This window comes from Thrips palmi, unplaced genomic scaffold (genome assembly GCF_012932325.1).
Source record: "Thrips palmi isolate BJ-2018 unplaced genomic scaffold, TpBJ-2018v1 HiC_scaffold_8, whole genome shotgun sequence".
Classification (NCBI taxonomy): Eukaryota; Metazoa; Arthropoda; class Insecta; order Thysanoptera; family Thripidae; genus Thrips; species Thrips palmi.
In genome coordinates, this window is record NW_023144635.1 from 6561101 (window position 1) to 6579914 (window position 18814).

An 18814-nucleotide genomic window follows, 5' to 3' on the forward strand; every position below is an offset into this window, starting at 1 on the left:
TACACTTGCGTCTATGGTCTGAACCTCGGAAATGGCCATCCCATAAATATGACGTGAGCTGCAGCCATGAAAGCGCGAAAAAATTGGTTAAAAAATTTGTTTCTATTTTTGCCTTTTGAAAAAACAAATTCACAATCATTCTTTTTGCATGCCCGTGGTTCAGACCATAGCCACATGTGTCCTGTTGAGAAATTTTCAAATCCCGTGCGCGAAGCTCAATCCAGAGAGGCGGAATCGTGGCAGGAGTGAAGCAAGGTCGATGAAAAATGAAGTGCACTGGCGCTTCATCTTGCCATCGCCACCTCGCTCTCCCATACTGATTTTCCTTTTCTTTGACATAATTTTGAGCCAAGAATAAAATATCAATCGAATACATCGGTCACTTTTCTCAGAATGATCGTTTTTCGAAACCTCTGCATTTTCACTGGTGTGCCCCCTTAAAGGATAGGGTACTCTGTTCCACACCATTTGGCTTTAAACTAAGATCAAAAAGTCATTTAATTTTGCAGTTGTGTAAAATAAACTGTGAAAATTCGGACTTGTAAGTTTGGGGTAAGAATGGGACACGCTGGGGTAAAAATGGGACAAGGGCTTAGGTAAAACAGGCCTCAAAGTTTTCCAAATAGAAACCACTTTATAAAATTCGATCCGTCTCAACACGAGGAACAATAAATGTCATCACATGCCACCGGTTCGGATGAAAAGTGAAGAGGCATTGCGCTTCCAAAGAACTTGACCTTTTGCGACTATTTGTTAATTTCAAAGCCCATTAACTTTTTAAATATCCGTCCAAACCCATAGCATGTGTTGACATTTTTTGTTTGTATTGTCGAGGCCTATCTATTTCCGTTCAGAGATGTCAATTCGAACAACTTTGAAAACTTTCTCCCCAAAGGCCACAATTTACCATTAACCAAGTGTCCCATTTCAAGGGGTCCTATTCAAAAGATCTTATCTGGGCGTTCCCCCCAAGACAATCTTATCTTAAACGCACGCGAATTTCACATAGTTTGATCATTTGGTACAGCTACATATCAATATAATTTGTGAGTTTGTTCAAGTTAATCTAAAGATGGAAGATCAAAGAAACCAAAAGTGCATGTAGAAATATGTTTCGCTTACCGTCGTATTTATTCTGATTGTTCAAAATGAGTGAAATTTGCCGGCGTTTAAGATAAGATTGTCTTGGGGGGAACGCACAGTGGGCTAAAACGCCCAAAACCAGGGATGATACCCAAACCGAAACAATACCAGGGCCGTTACGACACCAGTTTGCACATATGACTAAAACTCGAAAAGTGTTGCACCTGGAACCAAGGTAAGAGGTTTTCCTTGTTGATCAAGGCGTACCGGAGTTTTGTTCCCATATGGCCCAAGTCGAAATTCCGCTTCCCTGAGTTTTGTTGATTTAGGCCCCAAAAAGAACAAAACTCAGGGGAGCGGAATTTGGACTTGGTCCATAAAGAAACAAAACTCCGGTACGCCTTGATCAACAAGGAAAAACTGTTCCCTTGGTTCCGGTGCTACACTTTTTGAATTATAGTCATAAGTGCAAACTGTTGTCGTAACAGCCCTGGTATCGTTTCGGTTTGGGTATCATCCCTGCCCAAAACGCGATGAGAAGTGGATATTTTGAAATCGAGCGGTGGAGTCCTACAAACTATCAGATAGTTTCAAGGAAGGTCTGGGCTATAGGGGACAATTATTTGTTTGACAATATCTCATACGTGCGAGCCCTGGGGGAACGCAAAAATTGGCACATTTTCAGGTTTTCGCGCAATGATTGTCATTGGTCTACTGTTTGCCCTCTACTGGCCGTCTCGTTAAGGATAAACTGGAAACAAAGGCCTTGACGCCGAGGCCCACGGATTTGCGACCTAAGGGTCCCCGAGGCTGTCCTCGAGGTCCCCAGGACACGGGGAGTCCAACGCCGAGGTCGCCGACGCTCTAGGACAAGCGGTTCCAGAGATACGAGGACGTACCACAAGGAGTCCGTCAAAGCAACTATTTAGTTGGAGGCCAAAATCATCATCGGCCTCTGGCTGCGTTCCACTTGGGTGTCCGGGACTTTTGACTTCAGCATCGTGTTAAGGTAGTGGTAGACTACCAGGAACCCGTCAGCGGTCGTCGTCGGACCTCCGGTGCGCCCAGGATGCCGACGAACGTGGGTGCTGTGCCGCCACACGGTTCAACACCGTTGTCGCCACCACCCAGGTGGTCCCCGATGGTGTCCTCTAGGTCCCCAGGACACGGGGAGTCCAACGCCGAGGTCGCCGACGCTCTTCCGGAGATACGAGGACGTGCCACAAGGAGTCCGTCAAAGCAACTTTTTAGTTGGAGGCCAAAATCATCATTGGCCTCTGGCTGCGTTCCAGTTGGGTGTCCGGGACTTTTGACTTCAGCATCGTGTTAAGGTAGTGCTAGACTACCAGGAACCCGTCAAGGGTTGCCGTCGGACCACCGGTGCGCCCAGGATGCCGACGAACGTGAGGCACGCCGGAGCGCAGTGGCGTGCCGGGTGCCTGAACGATCGTCGCCGCCGCCGCGGCCGCTGCCGCCGGGTCCTCTGTCGCAACCGCGAGCTTGGACGACGCAGGCCGACGCCGTTGGCACCGACGCCGCCGACGTGTCCGTCGCCGCCGCCACGTGCTCAGTCGGCCGTTAGTGTGCTCAAACGGCCGCTTCGGCCTCTGGCTGCGTTCCACTTGGGTGTCCGGGACTTTTGACTTGAGCTCTGCGTTGGGGTGCTCCCGGGCTACCCGGGCCGCGGCGGCGGCGACGATCGTTCAGGCACCCGGCACGCCACGGCGCTCCGGCGTGCCTCACGTTCGTCGGCATCCTGGGCGCACCGGTGGTCCGACGGCGACCCCTGAAGACTTTATTCTTGACTCAAGCATAGAGTTACGCTTTAGTTTTACCAGTGCAGATAAGTCTCACCTATGGCGAGACTTTTGTGTCTGACCGCCACCTAAAGGCCGTAATGCGCCGGACGGTTACGGCCTTAAGGCCGTGGTCAGAAACAAAAGTCTCGCCATTTTGTGGCGAGACTTTTGTGTCTGACCGTTTTGTGGCAAGCCTTTTTTGTCTGACAAAATTTTGGCGAGACTTTAAGATCTGACCAAAAATTGGCGAGACTATCATGTCGCGCCTCTGGAGTGGCGAGAATTCTCAGTATATGGGGTGAGGCTTGCCAATAAGTGCACTGAACGGTATTGAAATGGAACAAATAGCAGTGGTTTTAGCATGTCCTTGTAAATCAGTTAACGCCTACACTTGTTTGGGTTCAAAAACTCAATTCAACCCGAATCTTTGATTGACTGGTGATCCTCTATTTGAGAAGGGATCTTCAAAGCATTGTCTATGTATGATTGTCCATGGTCTTTGACAAAACAAACCTCAGAGAGGTTAATAGCGTGCCTGCCAGCACACACCGGAGAGGAGTGTGCGTATATAGAGCTCATGTCAGAGCAAAGAGCTATCAAGTTGTATTCTATTCAGTGGTAAGTGGCATAAAACAAAACAAAACGCGTAGAAAAAATTATTTATTGTCCACAATAAAACTACTGTGCAGTTCGGATCCAATGTTTTCTTTTACCCTCACACACTATCTTTACAATATGTACATTATGTTCAACAGACTCAGATGTAAAAAAAGAAGACATATAAAACTCAAAAACAAATAAAAACATTCTGCGAACAGGAGAAAAGCATGTTTGGATACCGAGACGCACAAAAGACAGTGTGAACATTCTATCAAATTTGAACAAGATCACTTTCTTTTTCCAGACTCTTTATTGACTGACTTTTATCTCAAGTTATCACTGATCTCATCACAAGATTTGGCCAAACACTTCACCGCTACCAGCACGACTCAAACGTCATTTGGCAGCAACAGGACGGTGGTAACTGCATTGAATTCATGGTTTCGAACAGCTGCACGTGCGGCCATAGCCGCAAAACTAAGCGGTCACTACAAAAAACCACACTGTTTCTGCACGAACGTCACGTCAAGCTCGTTCGGATGTGGATTTTGTCCCGTTCATTTAAATACGATGTAACATTCGTTTGAACGAGGTTCAGCATTCCAACGAACGTGATACAATTCACATGCTATTTCGAAAAGGCCGTCACATTCGTCGAATTACAGTGTGTCGTTCCGGAGTGTCATTTGTTTGCTGGCATGTCCGTCAGGTGGGTAAGGCGTCGTTTGGCGGTCGGTCGACTCGCGCGCAGACCGGGCCTCTACTATGCGCTCTTGGCTGGACCGCGCTCTGAGCGGCCAGCGCGCTATCACGGGTTGCCTGGGGACCGTAGTTGCCTGGCAACCGGATCACTCGGTTGCCAAGCAACCTAGCAGTTGCAGTCGCAGGCGCAGCGGCGGACGCGCTTCTCGCGGTGGAGCAGGGCGTCCACGCTGCGGGGGCTGCGCACGGACCGGGGCTGCACGTCTGCGAAACAAAGTGGGAGTTAGAGGACGGAGAACACACTGTGAAACCAAACGTGGACAACTCCACACTTGGAAGTGAGGAGTTTGCAATCTCCACACTTCAAGCGTGGACTAGCTCACGGAGCCCCTATCTCTTTGGCATGGTGCAAAAGTGGACAACTCGAAATTTCAAGTGTGGAGACGCTGCAAACTCTGCACTTCCAAGTGTGGAGACTGAAAATTCCACTCCTCCGCACTTCGAATGTGGAGTTCTTCTCGTTTGGTTTCACAGTGCAGAGCAACACTGTCGAGTAGAGTTGGACGCCAAGCGCCTGCGGGGTAGGCCACTACCAGTCCTCCAACACACCGGTGTGTTGCAGGACCCGTGCGGGTAGCCAACGAATGTGACGTCATATTCGTTCGAATGTGAATTTTGTCACGTTCGTTTGATGATGGCACATTCGTTTGAAAGTTGATCACGTTCGAACGAATGTGACACCCTACTTTAACGGCCGAGTCACGTTCAAACGAATGTGACATCATATTCGAACGAACGTGACAATATTTACACTCCAACGAATATGACGTCACATTCGTTAGCTGCCAGTGTCCGCAGGCGCTTCAGCACTGTTGAGTGGGGGAGTGGGGAATACCACACTTGGACGTGTAGAGTTTACAGTCGCCACACTTCACGCTAGAGATCCTATCTCCTGGTAGGGTGCAAAGTGGTTTTGAAGTGAACTCTTCACTTGCAAGTGCGGAGGCGGAGACTGAAAAGTCCACTACTCCGCATTGAAAGTGTAGACTTCTCCCTACTTGAAATGGGACCACAAGAATGCTGCAAACGAGCCTAAGCCTCGTTGACTACCGGTGGAATAGGACACAAAGCGCCTGCGAGGTAGGCCACCAAGAGGCCTGCGAAACAGCGGCGTGCTGCAGGACGGACCTGTGGCCTACCTCACAATCACCATTACCATTAAGGGCTAGACCACACATGATGGTATGCCATTTCGGGCCCGACACATGCTCGCCTGCACAGGCGCTACAGGTGGACTGGACCCCTCTTTCTCTCATGGGTACAGGACCCGCAAGCAGCGATCCATCGTCCAAGCTTATTTCAAGCCAACCTGCATCAACTTACAGTGAGGGCGCGGTTCCTCCTCCTGCGGCGGCACGGCGTGGATTGGCGCCATGGGGGCGCGCTGGTAGGGCGGGCGCAGCGAGTCGGCGGGCATGGGGGCGCCGGGGCCCTGCTGGGGCTGCATGTCCTGGGGCTGCATCTCACGGGGCTGCATGTCCTGGGAATAGGGCTGCGCGTTATTTTCATTTCGAAAGTATCAATATCTGAAATTTCAAATTTATCCAATGCACAAACGGTATTTGGTGTTGAGGGAGGATATAATGTTCGATACAATGAGGCACCAACGCCAATTTTGAAATGTTGTTTCCTGATTTGTTTGAAAACAATACTAGTTTTAGTGGGAATCAGCATACACTGTCAGAAAACTCCGTAAAAATACGGAAATTGAACGGAGACTGTCCATTTTTTTTTAACGGAGATCTCCGTTTTTTTGGAATTATGGATTTTCTCCGTAAAAATATGGAAGTTAGGTATATAAATGAAATAGAAGCCTTGCTTATCAAAAAGAACACACTAATTCACGTTATCGATGGGTTGGGTGACCAACTGATAAGGTGTTCCAAGAGTACGCCTTCTCTAAAGCGACCTCGCCTTTGGGTTTCCGTCCATTTATCCAATCCTAATGGCATGTGGTCAAGTGGATCTTCAAACAGTTTTGGAGAATATCACTTTCGCCTAAGAGGACACTGTTTGCATTAACATCGAAGATGGAAGGAGGAACCGTTAAAATGCGTTTATTTCTGCAAAAATGCGGTTCATCTCCGTAAAAATACGGAAAATCTCCGTAAAAATATGGAAAATCTCCGTAAAAATATGGAAAATTTACGGAGCCTCCGTTCCCAAAATTAGAGTAACTTTCTCCGTAAATTTACGGACTTTTATTCTGACAGTGTAGGGCTTAAAAGCTTCATTCGCAGCACATAAGCTACTCTGCACAGATGAGACTGGACCAAGTACTGGTCACCATATCTCCCTTTTCGTAATACTGTGGTAATTTGTTAAGCTGTCGTAAGTTGAATTACAACAAAAATAATTTTCTGAGCGATTTGTTCCTGAAATGTTAGGAGTTACGTTCCACCTTCGGTTACAGAGTTGCAGCCAGGATAATTTTGTCGTAAGTCCAAAAAGTGGAACTATTTTGGGACAAAAGTGCTGCAAGTCAACTTACGACATTTGAGAAATTTAATGTCGCAAGTCCACTTACGACATTTTGTCACCACCAACAGGAAAAACAAGGTCGTCAAAAATTGTATACCGATCATTTCAAAGGAAAAACCATTTTTCCCAAAGTTAATTTCGCGTAAAATTTTAAAAACCGTTAATTAAACGTTAAATTAAAACCGTTATTCCATCAAAAAATGTACACCAAAAAGTCCAAAATTTTTTTGGGTTTGGCCCCTTTTTCGGTTTGCCCACCGAAGAAAACCCCAAGTTTTCCCCGTGGGTAAGTGTATAGTTAGGAATTTTTAAAATTTGGTTCCTGAAAATATTTTTTGATAGGGGAGGGAAAAAACCAAACCAAAAATTTTCCGTTTTCCAAATTAAGGGCACTAAGGTAAAGGAATTTCGCGGCAAATTTTCAAATCCCTCAAAGGTTTGGGTAATTGAAGGGTTTTTTCCTTTTTCTCCCCAAAATCCCTTCAAATTCAAAAATTCCCGAAAAAAGGTTTTTTTCCAGTTCCCTTCTTGTCCAAAAAGGGGTAATTTCCAAAAAATTGTCTCAAACCCCGAAATTGTTCAAACCCAGTTACTTCAAAAAAATTGGTAAATTAAAAAAACCCCTGTAAGCTTTTTGGTAACAAAGCGGCAATAATTATTTGAGCAGTGCGGAAATTTCAAATTTTAAAAATTTGGAAAATTTTCCTTTTCCACACACTAAAACTTTTGTGTGTTCCTGAGTAAAATTTTCCCAACCCGTGGTGATACAATTTGTGTGGGGCGGGACGGTTTTCCGGGAAAGTTTTGCCGGGGGACAAAGTGAAAGGGGGGGTGCTTAATTCCCAATTTCGGAAAAAAAAAGTCCCATGACATTTAGTGTGTACCTTTCGGGCGGCTATGGGGTCGGGGTGGGAGGAATTATCCCTCACCCCCCCCCTCCAAAAAAAGAAAGAAAGGAAGAAAGAGAGAAAAACGCGCTTTGAGTCCTACCTGGGGGTGCTGGAAGGCGCGCGCCTCGATGACCTCGATGGGCAGCACGCCGTCCTGGGGCTGCAGCTGCTGCAGCTGGTGGAGCTGCTCGAGCTGGTGCAGCTGCTGCGGCGTCAGCGAGCGTCCCTCCACCTCGACGGGGCCGTCGCGGCCCTCCACCTCCACCGTGAGGGCGGCCTGCATCGGCACGCCGCGGAACTCCAGGGGAATGCCCTGCAACCAGACGGCATAGGGTCAAAGCACTGCACACCAAGAGGGAAATAACTCCACTGTGAGATTTCAAACGCTATGAGTATAGCACGTATGGTGCAGTGCAGCTGAGATATCGCACCATACGTGCAATGCGATAGCCACTCGGATAGCCATATCGCACCTTACGTGCGATGCGTCCCGAAAATGCTCTATGCTAAAGCATGGGGATGGGGAGGCATTGCACTTCATGTGCAATGCTTTTGCATCGCACCAATTGAAGCTACACTCATAGCGTTTGGATTCTCAGTGTCCCGCCAAATTTGTACAACAAAATTCATCAAACGTGAGTTTTACTAAATCTCACTGACATACATCAAAATTTCTTAAAATTCATTGAAATTCTTCTCAAAATTCAGTAGTTTTGCCTTAAATTCATCGAAACTCAACTGAAATTCATTGGATTTGTACACTGAAATTCACGGTGATTTCCCCTAACTGCAGACCACATCTCACACACTTAATGTTACGCACAATTTTGTATAAGACATCACAGTTTTTTGTGCACAGGAAATTTTGGTACAATGTCCGTACGAAAAAACTGCACATTTTTTACCATTTTTGTACAAAATTGTACATAATTTTGTACAAATTTGTACGAAAAGTTCGTGTGTACAAAAAACTGGGATGTCTCGTACAAAATTTGTACAAAAACATTTAGTGTGCAGATACACTACAAACCCAACTGTCCAAGCACTAAAAACCATAACAAATGAATAGTCTTGGCCAAGCATGCTCTTGCAAATGCATACCTGCCGAAGACGCAATGACAAATGCCCGATTGGTCCCGAAACCCCATGCTACGCATATTCACGTATAATTGAACTTGTCAAGCATGCGCATGCGCTGGTGAGGGAGTACCGTTTTTGGCCAAGATGCACTGATAAGTACTTGGCCGGTGGGGTGAATCACTAGGGTATAGTCATGTGGACACATTAGCCCTGACCTAGTGTACTCACAAATTTTGATAGGGCGAAAATAAGCAAAGTTGTACAGGATTCGGTATTGTGTTTCATTTTGTACGCTAAAAAGGCGTTACAACGTTAACAATACGCCCAAATAATGAGTATCATCAGGCGTGCTCGCCTGAACTCTTGTTATCATGTGTACGTCAAGACAGTGGGTAATTCGCCCATCGATTTGGCCAAGTATTCCTAAATCACCGGGGTGCTAAAAAAATGGTCCTTTCTTTCGTGGGTATTGGCTGGTACTGCGCTGCGAGCTGTTTTACAGTGCACGAACGCTTGCGCACGCTGTATTCATTGTCATCCGCTCGATTCCGTGGCGTCAGCGGTCACCGCCTCGCCGACAAAACACTCAATGGGATTCCCTTGTTTCTCTCTGTCACGTTCAATCGGTCACCTTGCGCCGCCGTTGCGTTTGCGCCGAGGCGAGGACTTTGTCCAATTAACCGCCGCCAAACTCCCCACACAGCCACAGCGCCACAACGATGCTGCTCCTAGCCGCCGGCCTGATGCTCTCCGCCGTCGCGGGGCAGTCCTTCAACAGCTTTGCGGTCAGTGGTGTTTTTCTACGCGCGTGACGGTACTCAATACGACAATGGTAGCCGAACCCGCTAAACTACTGCGTAAACGGCACAGGCATACGTACAATTTTGCACGTGGCGACACACTGTCAAATCAGGTGCGGAGAACTCCGCTGCTCTTCCTGGCGCGCACTCCAAGCACCTTACTGACTTTTTGATCATTTTGTCAGTATTTATGCAAGTAATTTTTGCAACCATAATACGTACTTATCCTTTTCTAAATGACTAACGAAATATTAAATAATCACTGAAAATTGAATGGCAAGACTGATGGCCAAAATTTGGTGAGACAAAAAAGTCTCGCCATTTTTTGGCGAGAAACAAAAGTCTCGCCATTTTTTTGGCGAGAAACCAAAGTCTCGCCATTTTTTGGCGAGAAACAAATGTCTCGCCAAAATATGGCAATAATTGCAACCCCACTCTATTTGACACTGGGAAATATATCCCAATCAAGATCACTCTGGTAAACACATCACTAACTACAGTCTTTCAATTACTCAAGTTGAAAATAATACAGGAAGCTATCACTTTCAGATATGAAAATATTAATGTTAGGTTATATGATGTGAATTTGGTTTGCTTCAGCAAAGCGTTGCCCAACTATTTACTTTTTTTGTCGTCGTTTAAAAAGACATAGGTCCAGTGGGAGGTCTCTTTCAGTGTCCATGTAGTTAGAGATAATGTCTTTAATAAGAGGCCTAAACAAAGCGACATCCATGATGACACAAGTTCTTACTCTCTCCTTTGACTTATCCCAATCCCCAGCTTAACCTTGCTGCACTTGGGCATTGTTGGAGGTTCCATGGACAGAACTCGGTTAATAAACTCGAGTTAAGAAAGTTCTGTGCACTATCTAGCACTCTCCGTTTCGCCGTCTCCACTGGACAAAATGCCAAAGTACAGCAGCAGCACTTTAAATCGCCAACACAGATATAATAAAGAAAACATTTTAGTGCACAGACAAGCAACACAGCAACAGGACTGCCATGTTGAAATTCATTTGTTGTCCTCGTTGTGTCGTCTGCTACAGTAGCATTTGTTTTGCGGTTGCCAACCTGCACTGCCTTCCAAAAGTAATTTTACAAGTAACGAAAAAAATGTATAGGTTGGCACTACCGCAAAACAAATGCTACTGTAGCAGACGACACAACATGGCAGTCCTGTTGCTGTGTTGCTTGTCTGTGCACTATAATGTTTTCTTTATTATATCTGCTGCTGTACTTTGGCATTTTGTCCAGTGGAGACGGCGAAACGGAGAGTGCTAGATAGTGCACAGAACTTTCTTAACTCGAGTTTATTAACCGAGTTCCGTCCATGGAACCTCCAACAATGCCTAAGTGCAGCAAGGTTAAGCTGGGGATTGGAATAAGTCAAAGGAGTGAGTAAGAACTTGTGTCATCATGGATGTCGCTTTGTTTAGGCCTCTTATTAAAGACATTATCTTTAACTACATGGACACTGAAAGAGACCTTTTAGGATCTGACTCACTGGACCAATGTCTTTTTAAACGATGACAAAAAAAAGTAAATAGTTGGGCAACGCTTTGCTCACGCAAACCAAATTCACATAATATAACCTTACATTAATATTTTCATAACTGAAAGTGATAGCTTCCTGTATTATTTTCAACTTGAGTAATTGAAAGACTGTAGTTAGTGATGTGTTTACCGGAGTGATCTTGACTGGGATATATTTCCCAGTATCAAATAGAGTGGTTGCCATATTTTGGCGAGACATTTGTTTCTCGCCAAAAATTGGCGAGACTTTTTTTTCTTTCCCCTAGGTTGGAATGAATTCTGACCTTTGACTTTTCAGTGATGTACTGACAATTTAGCTTAGTACAAAATTTTTCAAAGGAAATTAGTCAAACTTACTAAGAAAATGCGAATACGAAATACGACTACGTAATTAATGAGAAAAATGTTAGTTACGTGCTGAGAGTGCGGAGTAATAATTCTAAGCACTTGGAAGTGTGGAGTTTGTATTCTGCACACTTCAAGTGCGGATGAACTAACATAGCCCCGCCCCTATCTCTTGGCATGTTTCAAACGGGGAGAACTGCACACTTCAAGTGAGAGAAGACTGTAAACTCTGAACTTAATCCAAGTGAGGGGACTGAATGTTCCATACCTCTGAGTTTCCACATCTGTTTTTCGGTGTTGCTTCAACGTTATGGCCGCACAAGAATGCTACACTAACCTGGCGCTCCGCTTGGTGGAGGCCTCTAGCGCCTGCGAGGTAGGCCACATGTCCCTCGTGCAACACACCGGTGTGTTGCAGGGCTGTGGTGGCCTACCTCACAGGCGCTTGCCGGCCAAGTCCACTACTGGTAACCAAGAAGGCATTTGGTTTATCACAAAAGTTTTGCACAAATTTCACATAAGAAGTTTTTTGTGTGTTCCCCAGGGACCTTTCGAAGTGGAGTTGCAGCGAGTGGAGACCTGCCCTAGCGAGCTGAGCGGCCTCAACCTCGTCAACTTCACTCAGCGCCTGACTCGCGACCGGAAGTACCCCAAACGCTTCTACTACACTGGCGTAATAAATCAGCCTTTCAACGTTCTGTCTACGCTCGCGGTACGGCGACACCACAATGTTAATCGACGAATGTGACGCCATATTGGTGACACTGGTGGCCAACGAATGGAGTGTGAATTTTGTCACGTTCGTTTGAATATGATGTCACATTCGTTTGAACGTGACTCGGCCGTTTAAGTAGGGTGTCACATTCGTTTGAATGTGTGAATGTGGTTGATGACAATGTCATCAACGTTTTTGTCATAAAGTGACAACAAATTTTCACAGTGAACGTGCGCCGAGATAGTGTCGGTTAGACAGTGCTCCGCTCGCTCCGCTTCGCAGGGAACCGTCAAGCTGAGCAGTTGGAGCGCTCGCGGCGGCTGGAAGGACAACGCGTACCGGCACACCTTCCCGCGCTTGTGCGAGCTGGCCAGGGCCCGCCTCGCCCACAACCTCGCGTACAGGCGCCTCCTCAGCGACGCCCTGGGCGGCGAACACCGACTGAAGTGTCCCTTTCCCGCGGTGAGTGCGGAGACCACGCTCAACAATAAGTTTGGACGGCCACATTAAGCCAAATAATTAATAAAATAGCCTGAGAAATAGAAGAAATTCAACAAACTAGGTCACAAAATAATGTACCCCTTATAGACATGAAACAAACCGAAAAAAAGCAAAATAATCAGAAACGTCGCAAACTTGTACAAAATATCGTACCCAAATGGTTACCGTCAACGGGGGTAACTTGGGACACCGGGGGTAACTTGGGACAGTCTGCTCTGTACAGCTTGTTGGTGCTGCCATTCAGCGACGGGGGTTCCTTGCGTCAAACCCGCAGCAGGGTTTTGTTTCAGAGGCCTCAGGGCACGCGCGGAAAGGTAGAAAAGGTGCACAACATCACAATTAGTATTTGAGAAACGGGAAACTACATAATAGGGTTTTCGACAAAATATGTCAAACATTGACAAGTTGACCCTAGTGCAAGGAGTGAAATGCAAATTTGGCTGGTTAGTCTCTCTGGGCTGTTAGATCATACACAGACAATAACGTTCGCAAAAGGCCGTTGATTATAGTTCTCCCATCTTCGGTCCAGACTGCATTTTATCAATAATCGAGATTTTACGGGGTAACTTGGGACAGTCTTTTCCTCATATTTCCAGCAGTCCTAGCCTCCAAGGAGTTGACTGACCCGGTTCCTGACATAACATAAACTTCGGATTTTACGCTGGTAATGGAAAGAGATGCCTTGCTCTGCAGATTTGTCTTCTGGTAATGCATAATTCGAAATTTTCAGAAAATGCCTAGAAAATACCAGTAGAAAAGAGAGTTCCACGTAGAGCCATAGATATAGTCAAATATCGGTCCTAAAAGAGTTCCTAGGCCTGAATTCTAGGTCTACATGTTGTGGTTTAAATTTATTACATCCATTAACATCAATAGATGCATGGGAACGTAGCTAATTACCTACTGTCCCAAGTTACCCCCGATCATGGGGTAACTTGGGACACTCTTTCGACACCGCTTGGAAACGATGTAATCGAGGCAAATGAACCGGACAAGCATGAAATCATGGGGAAAGGGTCAAACTTTAACATAGTTAGGATCCAATGGTCTGGGTTTAGAATCTTGCCTCTGGCGTTCAAAAAACGTGAAAAAGTGTCCCAAGTTACCCCCGTTGACGGTACGGCTAAGGTTAGCTAACGTCTTGAAAGTCTTGCACGAAACGTGTACCAAATACAAGGTCAAATTCAATCCATCACGGGTAGCTAGCTATGTATCTCCACTACGATACATCTCGACAATGATCTGAATAATTGGTTTACAGTCACGTTGGGAGTTCACTGACTTCCCAGTGGACACTTCGGCAGGCGAGTTCAAGGAGTTCCTCTACGGAAAGTGGCGCATCGACATCCAGGTATTTTTAACGTTTCCAATTTTTTTTTCGTTCTTTTTTTTTTCAATGATTGTACTTTCCCCCATGCATTGGAATAGGGCGTTTTGGGGCGCATCGCACGTCAGGCGCCCTATGGCTCGGCATGCATCGTGCATCCTAAGTGCTAAAATGTTCATAAAGTTCGGAACCACGGCGAATCTCCAGTGAACCAGTGTTTCCCTGAGTGGTGTGTGTGGCTCGGCTCCCACAGTTGATGGACGGCAACACCGCCCTGTCCTGTTACCGCCAGTTCGTGGACACCGTGCCCCGGGTCGCGGGTCGGCAGCCGATCCACTTGGAGACCAACTACACCGGCACCATCCGCATCACCAGGATCAAGTCCCTGTACCCCTAGGGGCCGTGCGTCCTTTTTCTGTACCCTATTTTCTGTACATTTTCCCTCGTGAAGAATTTTTTCAGTGCCTCCCATGTGCCTCAAAGTAACGCAGCCCCCCCCCCCCCCCGGTTTTTTTTAAAGAAGCACTCCGTGTGGAGGCCAGTCGATTCATACAAAAAAATATTATAACTTGCATGCAAACACAAAAACTTTTATCGGTTTCTACATCACATTTCTTGATCTAAACTTTCCACATTTCCACATTTCGCTGCAGCATTTATGAGATTGTACCCAACTAGTGCACAAATTTGTGCATTCACTCACACCCGCACAAATATGTTAGTAAATATGTACAAAAATTCCACCAGCTTTCAGTGTAAAGGATGTTTTTTTTTTTCAACCAACCACGAAAATAAAGACCTTCCTTCCGGGTGCATGCACGCCACATGCGACTTACTTGTCCCTGGAAGCCACGGCCGCGGGGCTGGGGGGCTGAAGCGGGTGCGGGGCTGAAGAGCCTGCCCTGCCGGGGCTGCTGGCCGGCCTGCACGGCCTGCACGGGCACAAGCTGAAGCGGCTGAAGCGGAGACTGGGGCTGCGGCCCAGCCTGGGGGGCGTGCAAGGCTACGAGTGGGGTCTGCGACAAGCGGAAAGCGAGTTTCAAGGCAGGCAGGGGTCACTACAGCCAGCGCTTTGCGCAGCCACTAAACGGGAAGGGGTAGGTTGAGTAAGAAAAATAAAGGGTGAATGCCTTTGTTACACTAGTGTAGGAATAAATTCAACTAATAGTGGTTGAATTTAGACCACGAAATGAACTTCCTCTGACAAATATTTCTAGAACATGCTAGTTCCACTACAGTATCCTTAGAAAGGATTTTACACTAAAATATTAATTTCAAGTGAAATAACTGGTCGAGTGATGCTACGAGTCACGATATCAGCTCCATAAGGGATATCAGCTCCATAAGGGTTGCGCTTTTCTTACCCTGTACTTTTCTTCCCCAACTTAGCCCTGAGTTGGGAACACTTTTGCTTCGAATACAACACCCTTTTTCAACAAAATTTGATCTTTGTTGCGGTGAATTCGGCGCAAGCAGAATACGACGCAATATTTCTTCCTGAAACGAATATGTTTCGTCTGACGAAGGACCCTTTCTATCGTCACCGATTGAAGAACAAGAGCAATGAAAAATCTGGAACTAGCATCGCGCCACCTAGCGGCCGCTGCTTTGTACTTCATTGAGGAGACTTGCTAGGGAATCAGAGTTCAGCTTTGGATGGTTCACAGTACCAGAAGCTAGGTGGCGCGCTAATGGTTTCTGGCTTTTATGTTTTCACTTGGCGACGGCGACGACTGAAAAGGTCTTCAGAAAAATACAAAGAAATACCTTCGTAACATGAAGAAAATCTACGTGCGTACTATGCTTGCACCGTTTCTTTCGTAAAACGGAAAAAGTTTCTTCGCAGTACATTTAGAGTGTATCCTTGTTCCCGGCATGAACGCGTTGCCAATCAGCCATAGGGTGAGCGCGATGCACCAGTGAAGCTACGCCTACGCTACGCTAGGCTACGCAAGGCTACGCAAGCAGACCATGCCCATGCAAAGGCCAGCAGCTCACTTTCGCCTCCGCGGCCACGCTACGGCAAGTGTGAAGTGGCTACGCCCGGCTTGGGCCAGGGGGGCGTCCAGGAATTACGTAACGCACGAAGGTGTTCGGAAAAAATCTTACATCCCTATGTTAAAGAGTCCCATGTAGAAAATTTTATTGTACTGGAAAAGTGAACTTGATGCCCGTTTCCGGCTTAAAAATTTTATATCAAACGCAAGCAAATTTCCCTACGATTGGGCACTATGGAAGGAAGAAAGCGAATTGTAATTCTGCATATGAGGTACTCCTGCCCAAGTTGGTGTGAATAACATCAAGACCCCTTGTCATTGTAAGATGTCCGAAATGATGAATCTTAGAGTTGTGTGCATTTTAGGTAGGATTCTCTAACATTCTGTATCTGAAATCGACCATATAACGAGGGGTCCTATTCAAAAGATCTTATCTTAGCCTGCGTTTAACATAAGATTCTTGGGGGAACGCCCAAACAAGATCTTTTGAACAGGACCTCTCAATAAAGGCTCTTATTCGTAGGCCATAGAATTTTTTTGAGGACGACCCCTCACTTAAGGTTGGGTAAGATTCCCTCCATTGGGGATGGATGGACGTTACGTAATAAATGAACGGCCTCTGGCGCGGAGAATGGACTCACGTTCTGCTGGAAGCCTCGGGCCTCGGCGTGGCTCATGGGCAGGACCTGGATGGGCATCTGCTGCTGGAAGTGCTGAGGCGGCTGCTGCTGTTGCATCTGCTGCTCGTGCTGGCGCTGCATCTGATGCTGGTGCAGCTGCTGCAGGTGCATCTGGATCTGCTGCTGCAGTTGCTGCTGCATCTGCTGCTGGTGCTGCTGCTGCATCTGCTGCTCGTGCTGGCGCTGCATCTGCTGCTGCAGCTGCTGCTGCGAGAACGGCATGGGTCCCTGCTGCTGCTGCACGATGGGGCCGGCCATCTGCTCCATGGGGACGTGTCTGCGAAGATGAAGAGTCGGTCAGCAAGCGCACTCTCTTCGACGAGTGTGACGTCATGATCGTCAGAAGATGAACTGTGGCATGCTCGTTTGAGTGTGACGGCACACGCTTAAAACCTAACGACGTGTTTGAAGCGTAAGATACAAACTACGAAGTTTGTAATGCGAAGAAATATGGTTCGTACCTAAATCCCGACGTGTTTTCTTTGAAAGCTTATGTCTGCTCAAAATACTAAAACCGCAAGTTTTGTAAGTTTTTCACAGTGCACATTCGTTCGGTACTAATAATGACTCTTTCACTTGAGTCCAATGCCACATTCGTTTCAACATTGATCCACCACTGACCCAACGAATGTGACATCGTGTTCAGCAAACGTGTGACACAGCTGTCATTCTTACGAACGCGACGTTTCTTTCGTCGAAAAACAGTTTAACGGTGCTGGGTACAAGCAATCGCCAACCTTTCTTTTACACTCAAAGCAAGAAAAATAAAATTTCGTGGTACTGACTTAGTAGTTAGCATTACATCAACCTGAACACGACTAAATAAGGTAGATACAAACACGTTGAGGGTTAACCAGACTGCATTTGTTGCGATGTCAACATAGTTTCTTGTACTTTGTTAACAATTTTCACTCTCATTCCAGGAACGTGACATCATATCATGCCACGCTCGTTTGAGCATTGTGTCACATTCGTTTCAATGTGAAGAAGCTAATTTTTGGTCGATTCACATCCAAACGAATGTGACACAATGCTCAAACGAGCGTGACATTTTGTCACGTTCGTTTCAACGTGATGGACGTGATGTCACGTTCCTGGCATGGGAGTGTTGACTTTGATCACGATCCAGCGATTTGATGTGACCATCAATCTCTGCTTGTGTTTTGAGAGGTGTTTTTCCTCCCGCGGTCTCTCTGTCCTCCTCACCGTTGGTCGTTTCCGCTCTCGCAGAAGATGGCCATGCGCTCGCCGGAGACGTGCTCGTAGCGCGGGTCCGTGGTGAGGTTGAGGCCGAAGGGCAGGCGGACGGTGCGGGGCTGGTGGTCCACCACCTCCTCGGCGCGACGCTTCTCCACCACGCAGTTCATGCGCGAACGCTGGTTGCGCTCCATCAGGGCCTGCACCACCGAAGACAAAATGAAATATCAGGTGCCAGAAGCCCGAAGAACATTTAGACAGACCCTTCCAGCCGTCGCCGAGTGAAGAACACAAGCGGCCAAAAAGCCAGGAACCACTAGTAACGTACGTACTATAGTTCCTAGCTTTTAGAAAACTTGTATTCTTTACTCGTTGCGACAAACTGAGATGGTCTAATAAAACATTCACAACTTGGTCCCCAGAGCATTTGCGGAACACTAGTTCTATGTAAGTTCTACTTCAGATACTAAAGAAATTAGTCGTCGTTGTTACGGAGTTATTTCTTGACCGAATGATACAAAATTTTGCCGTTACATTGTTACGCAATAATTGTACTCTAAATTTTACAGAAATTTATCGGAACATTGATACGAAGTAATTTTTACTCAAAATATTACAGAATTTTGCAGTTGCAATAAAACGCAGTGAGTTTTACTCCACATGTTGCAAAATTTAACCGTAACATTGATACGGTACGCAGAAATTTCCACGGCAAATGCCATAGAATTTTAGCATAACGTTGATACGGAGTAATTTTCACTAAAAAAAATATTACAGAATGTTGCTGTTCCAATGAAACGCAATGAAATTCACTCCAAATGTTGCAAAATTTAACCGTAACAGTGTTACTGTACGCAGATATTTCCACGTCAAGTGCAATAGAATTCAGCCGTAACACTGATACGGATTAATTTTAACTCTATATGTTACAGAATTTTGCTGTTACAATGAAACGCAGTGAGTCTTAGTCCAAATTTTGCAAAATTTAACCTTAACATTGTTACGTTGCGCAGAAATTCCACGTA

The 18814-nt window shown here is 46.2% G+C and overlaps 2 protein-coding genes across 9 annotated transcripts in view; one reads left to right on the top strand and one right to left on the bottom strand.

Moving 5' to 3' along the window:
- Positions 1-3529: 3529 nt before the first annotated feature.
- Positions 3530-18814, bottom strand: part of LOC117652950 (putative cyclin-dependent serine/threonine-protein kinase DDB_G0272797/DDB_G0274007) — a 52697-nt gene continuing 37412 nt past the window's right edge. For 5 of the 6 annotated variants that reach the window (XM_034398186.1, XM_034398184.1, XM_034398183.1 and 2 more), the window contains 6 exons: positions 17799-17989; positions 16554-16869; positions 14752-14931; positions 7716-7928; positions 5568-5724; positions 3530-4448 (listed from right to left, as the gene is read on the bottom strand). In XM_034398186.1, coding sequence (XP_034254077.1) covers positions 4351-4448; positions 5568-5724; positions 7716-7928; positions 14752-14931; positions 16554-16869; positions 17799-17989 — 1155 coding nt within the window. In that variant the 3' untranslated portion in view covers positions 3530-4350. The remainder of the gene's footprint in view (positions 4449-5567; positions 5725-7715; positions 7929-14751; positions 14932-16553; positions 16870-17798; positions 17990-18814) is intronic. The other variant, XM_034398185.1, reaches the window with a different exon arrangement.
- Positions 9329-14726, top strand: LOC117652965. Of its 3 annotated transcripts, none has more exons than XM_034398236.1 (5): positions 9329-9480; positions 11917-12084; positions 12370-12549; positions 13850-13939; positions 14169-14716. In XM_034398236.1, exons 1-5 carry the CDS (start codon positions 9415-9417, stop codon positions 14310-14312), a joined length of 648 nt encoding a protein of 215 aa, XP_034254127.1. In that variant the 5' UTR covers positions 9329-9414; the 3' UTR covers positions 14313-14716. The 3 variants fall into 3 exon arrangements, with proteins under 3 accessions (XP_034254127.1, XP_034254128.1, XP_034254126.1); XM_034398237.1 differs by lacking the exon at positions 14169-14716 and adding an exon at positions 14017-14126 and having other exon boundaries at positions 9477-9608; XM_034398235.1 differs by lacking the exon at positions 9329-9480 and adding an exon at positions 9510-9608 and having other exon boundaries at positions 14169-14726.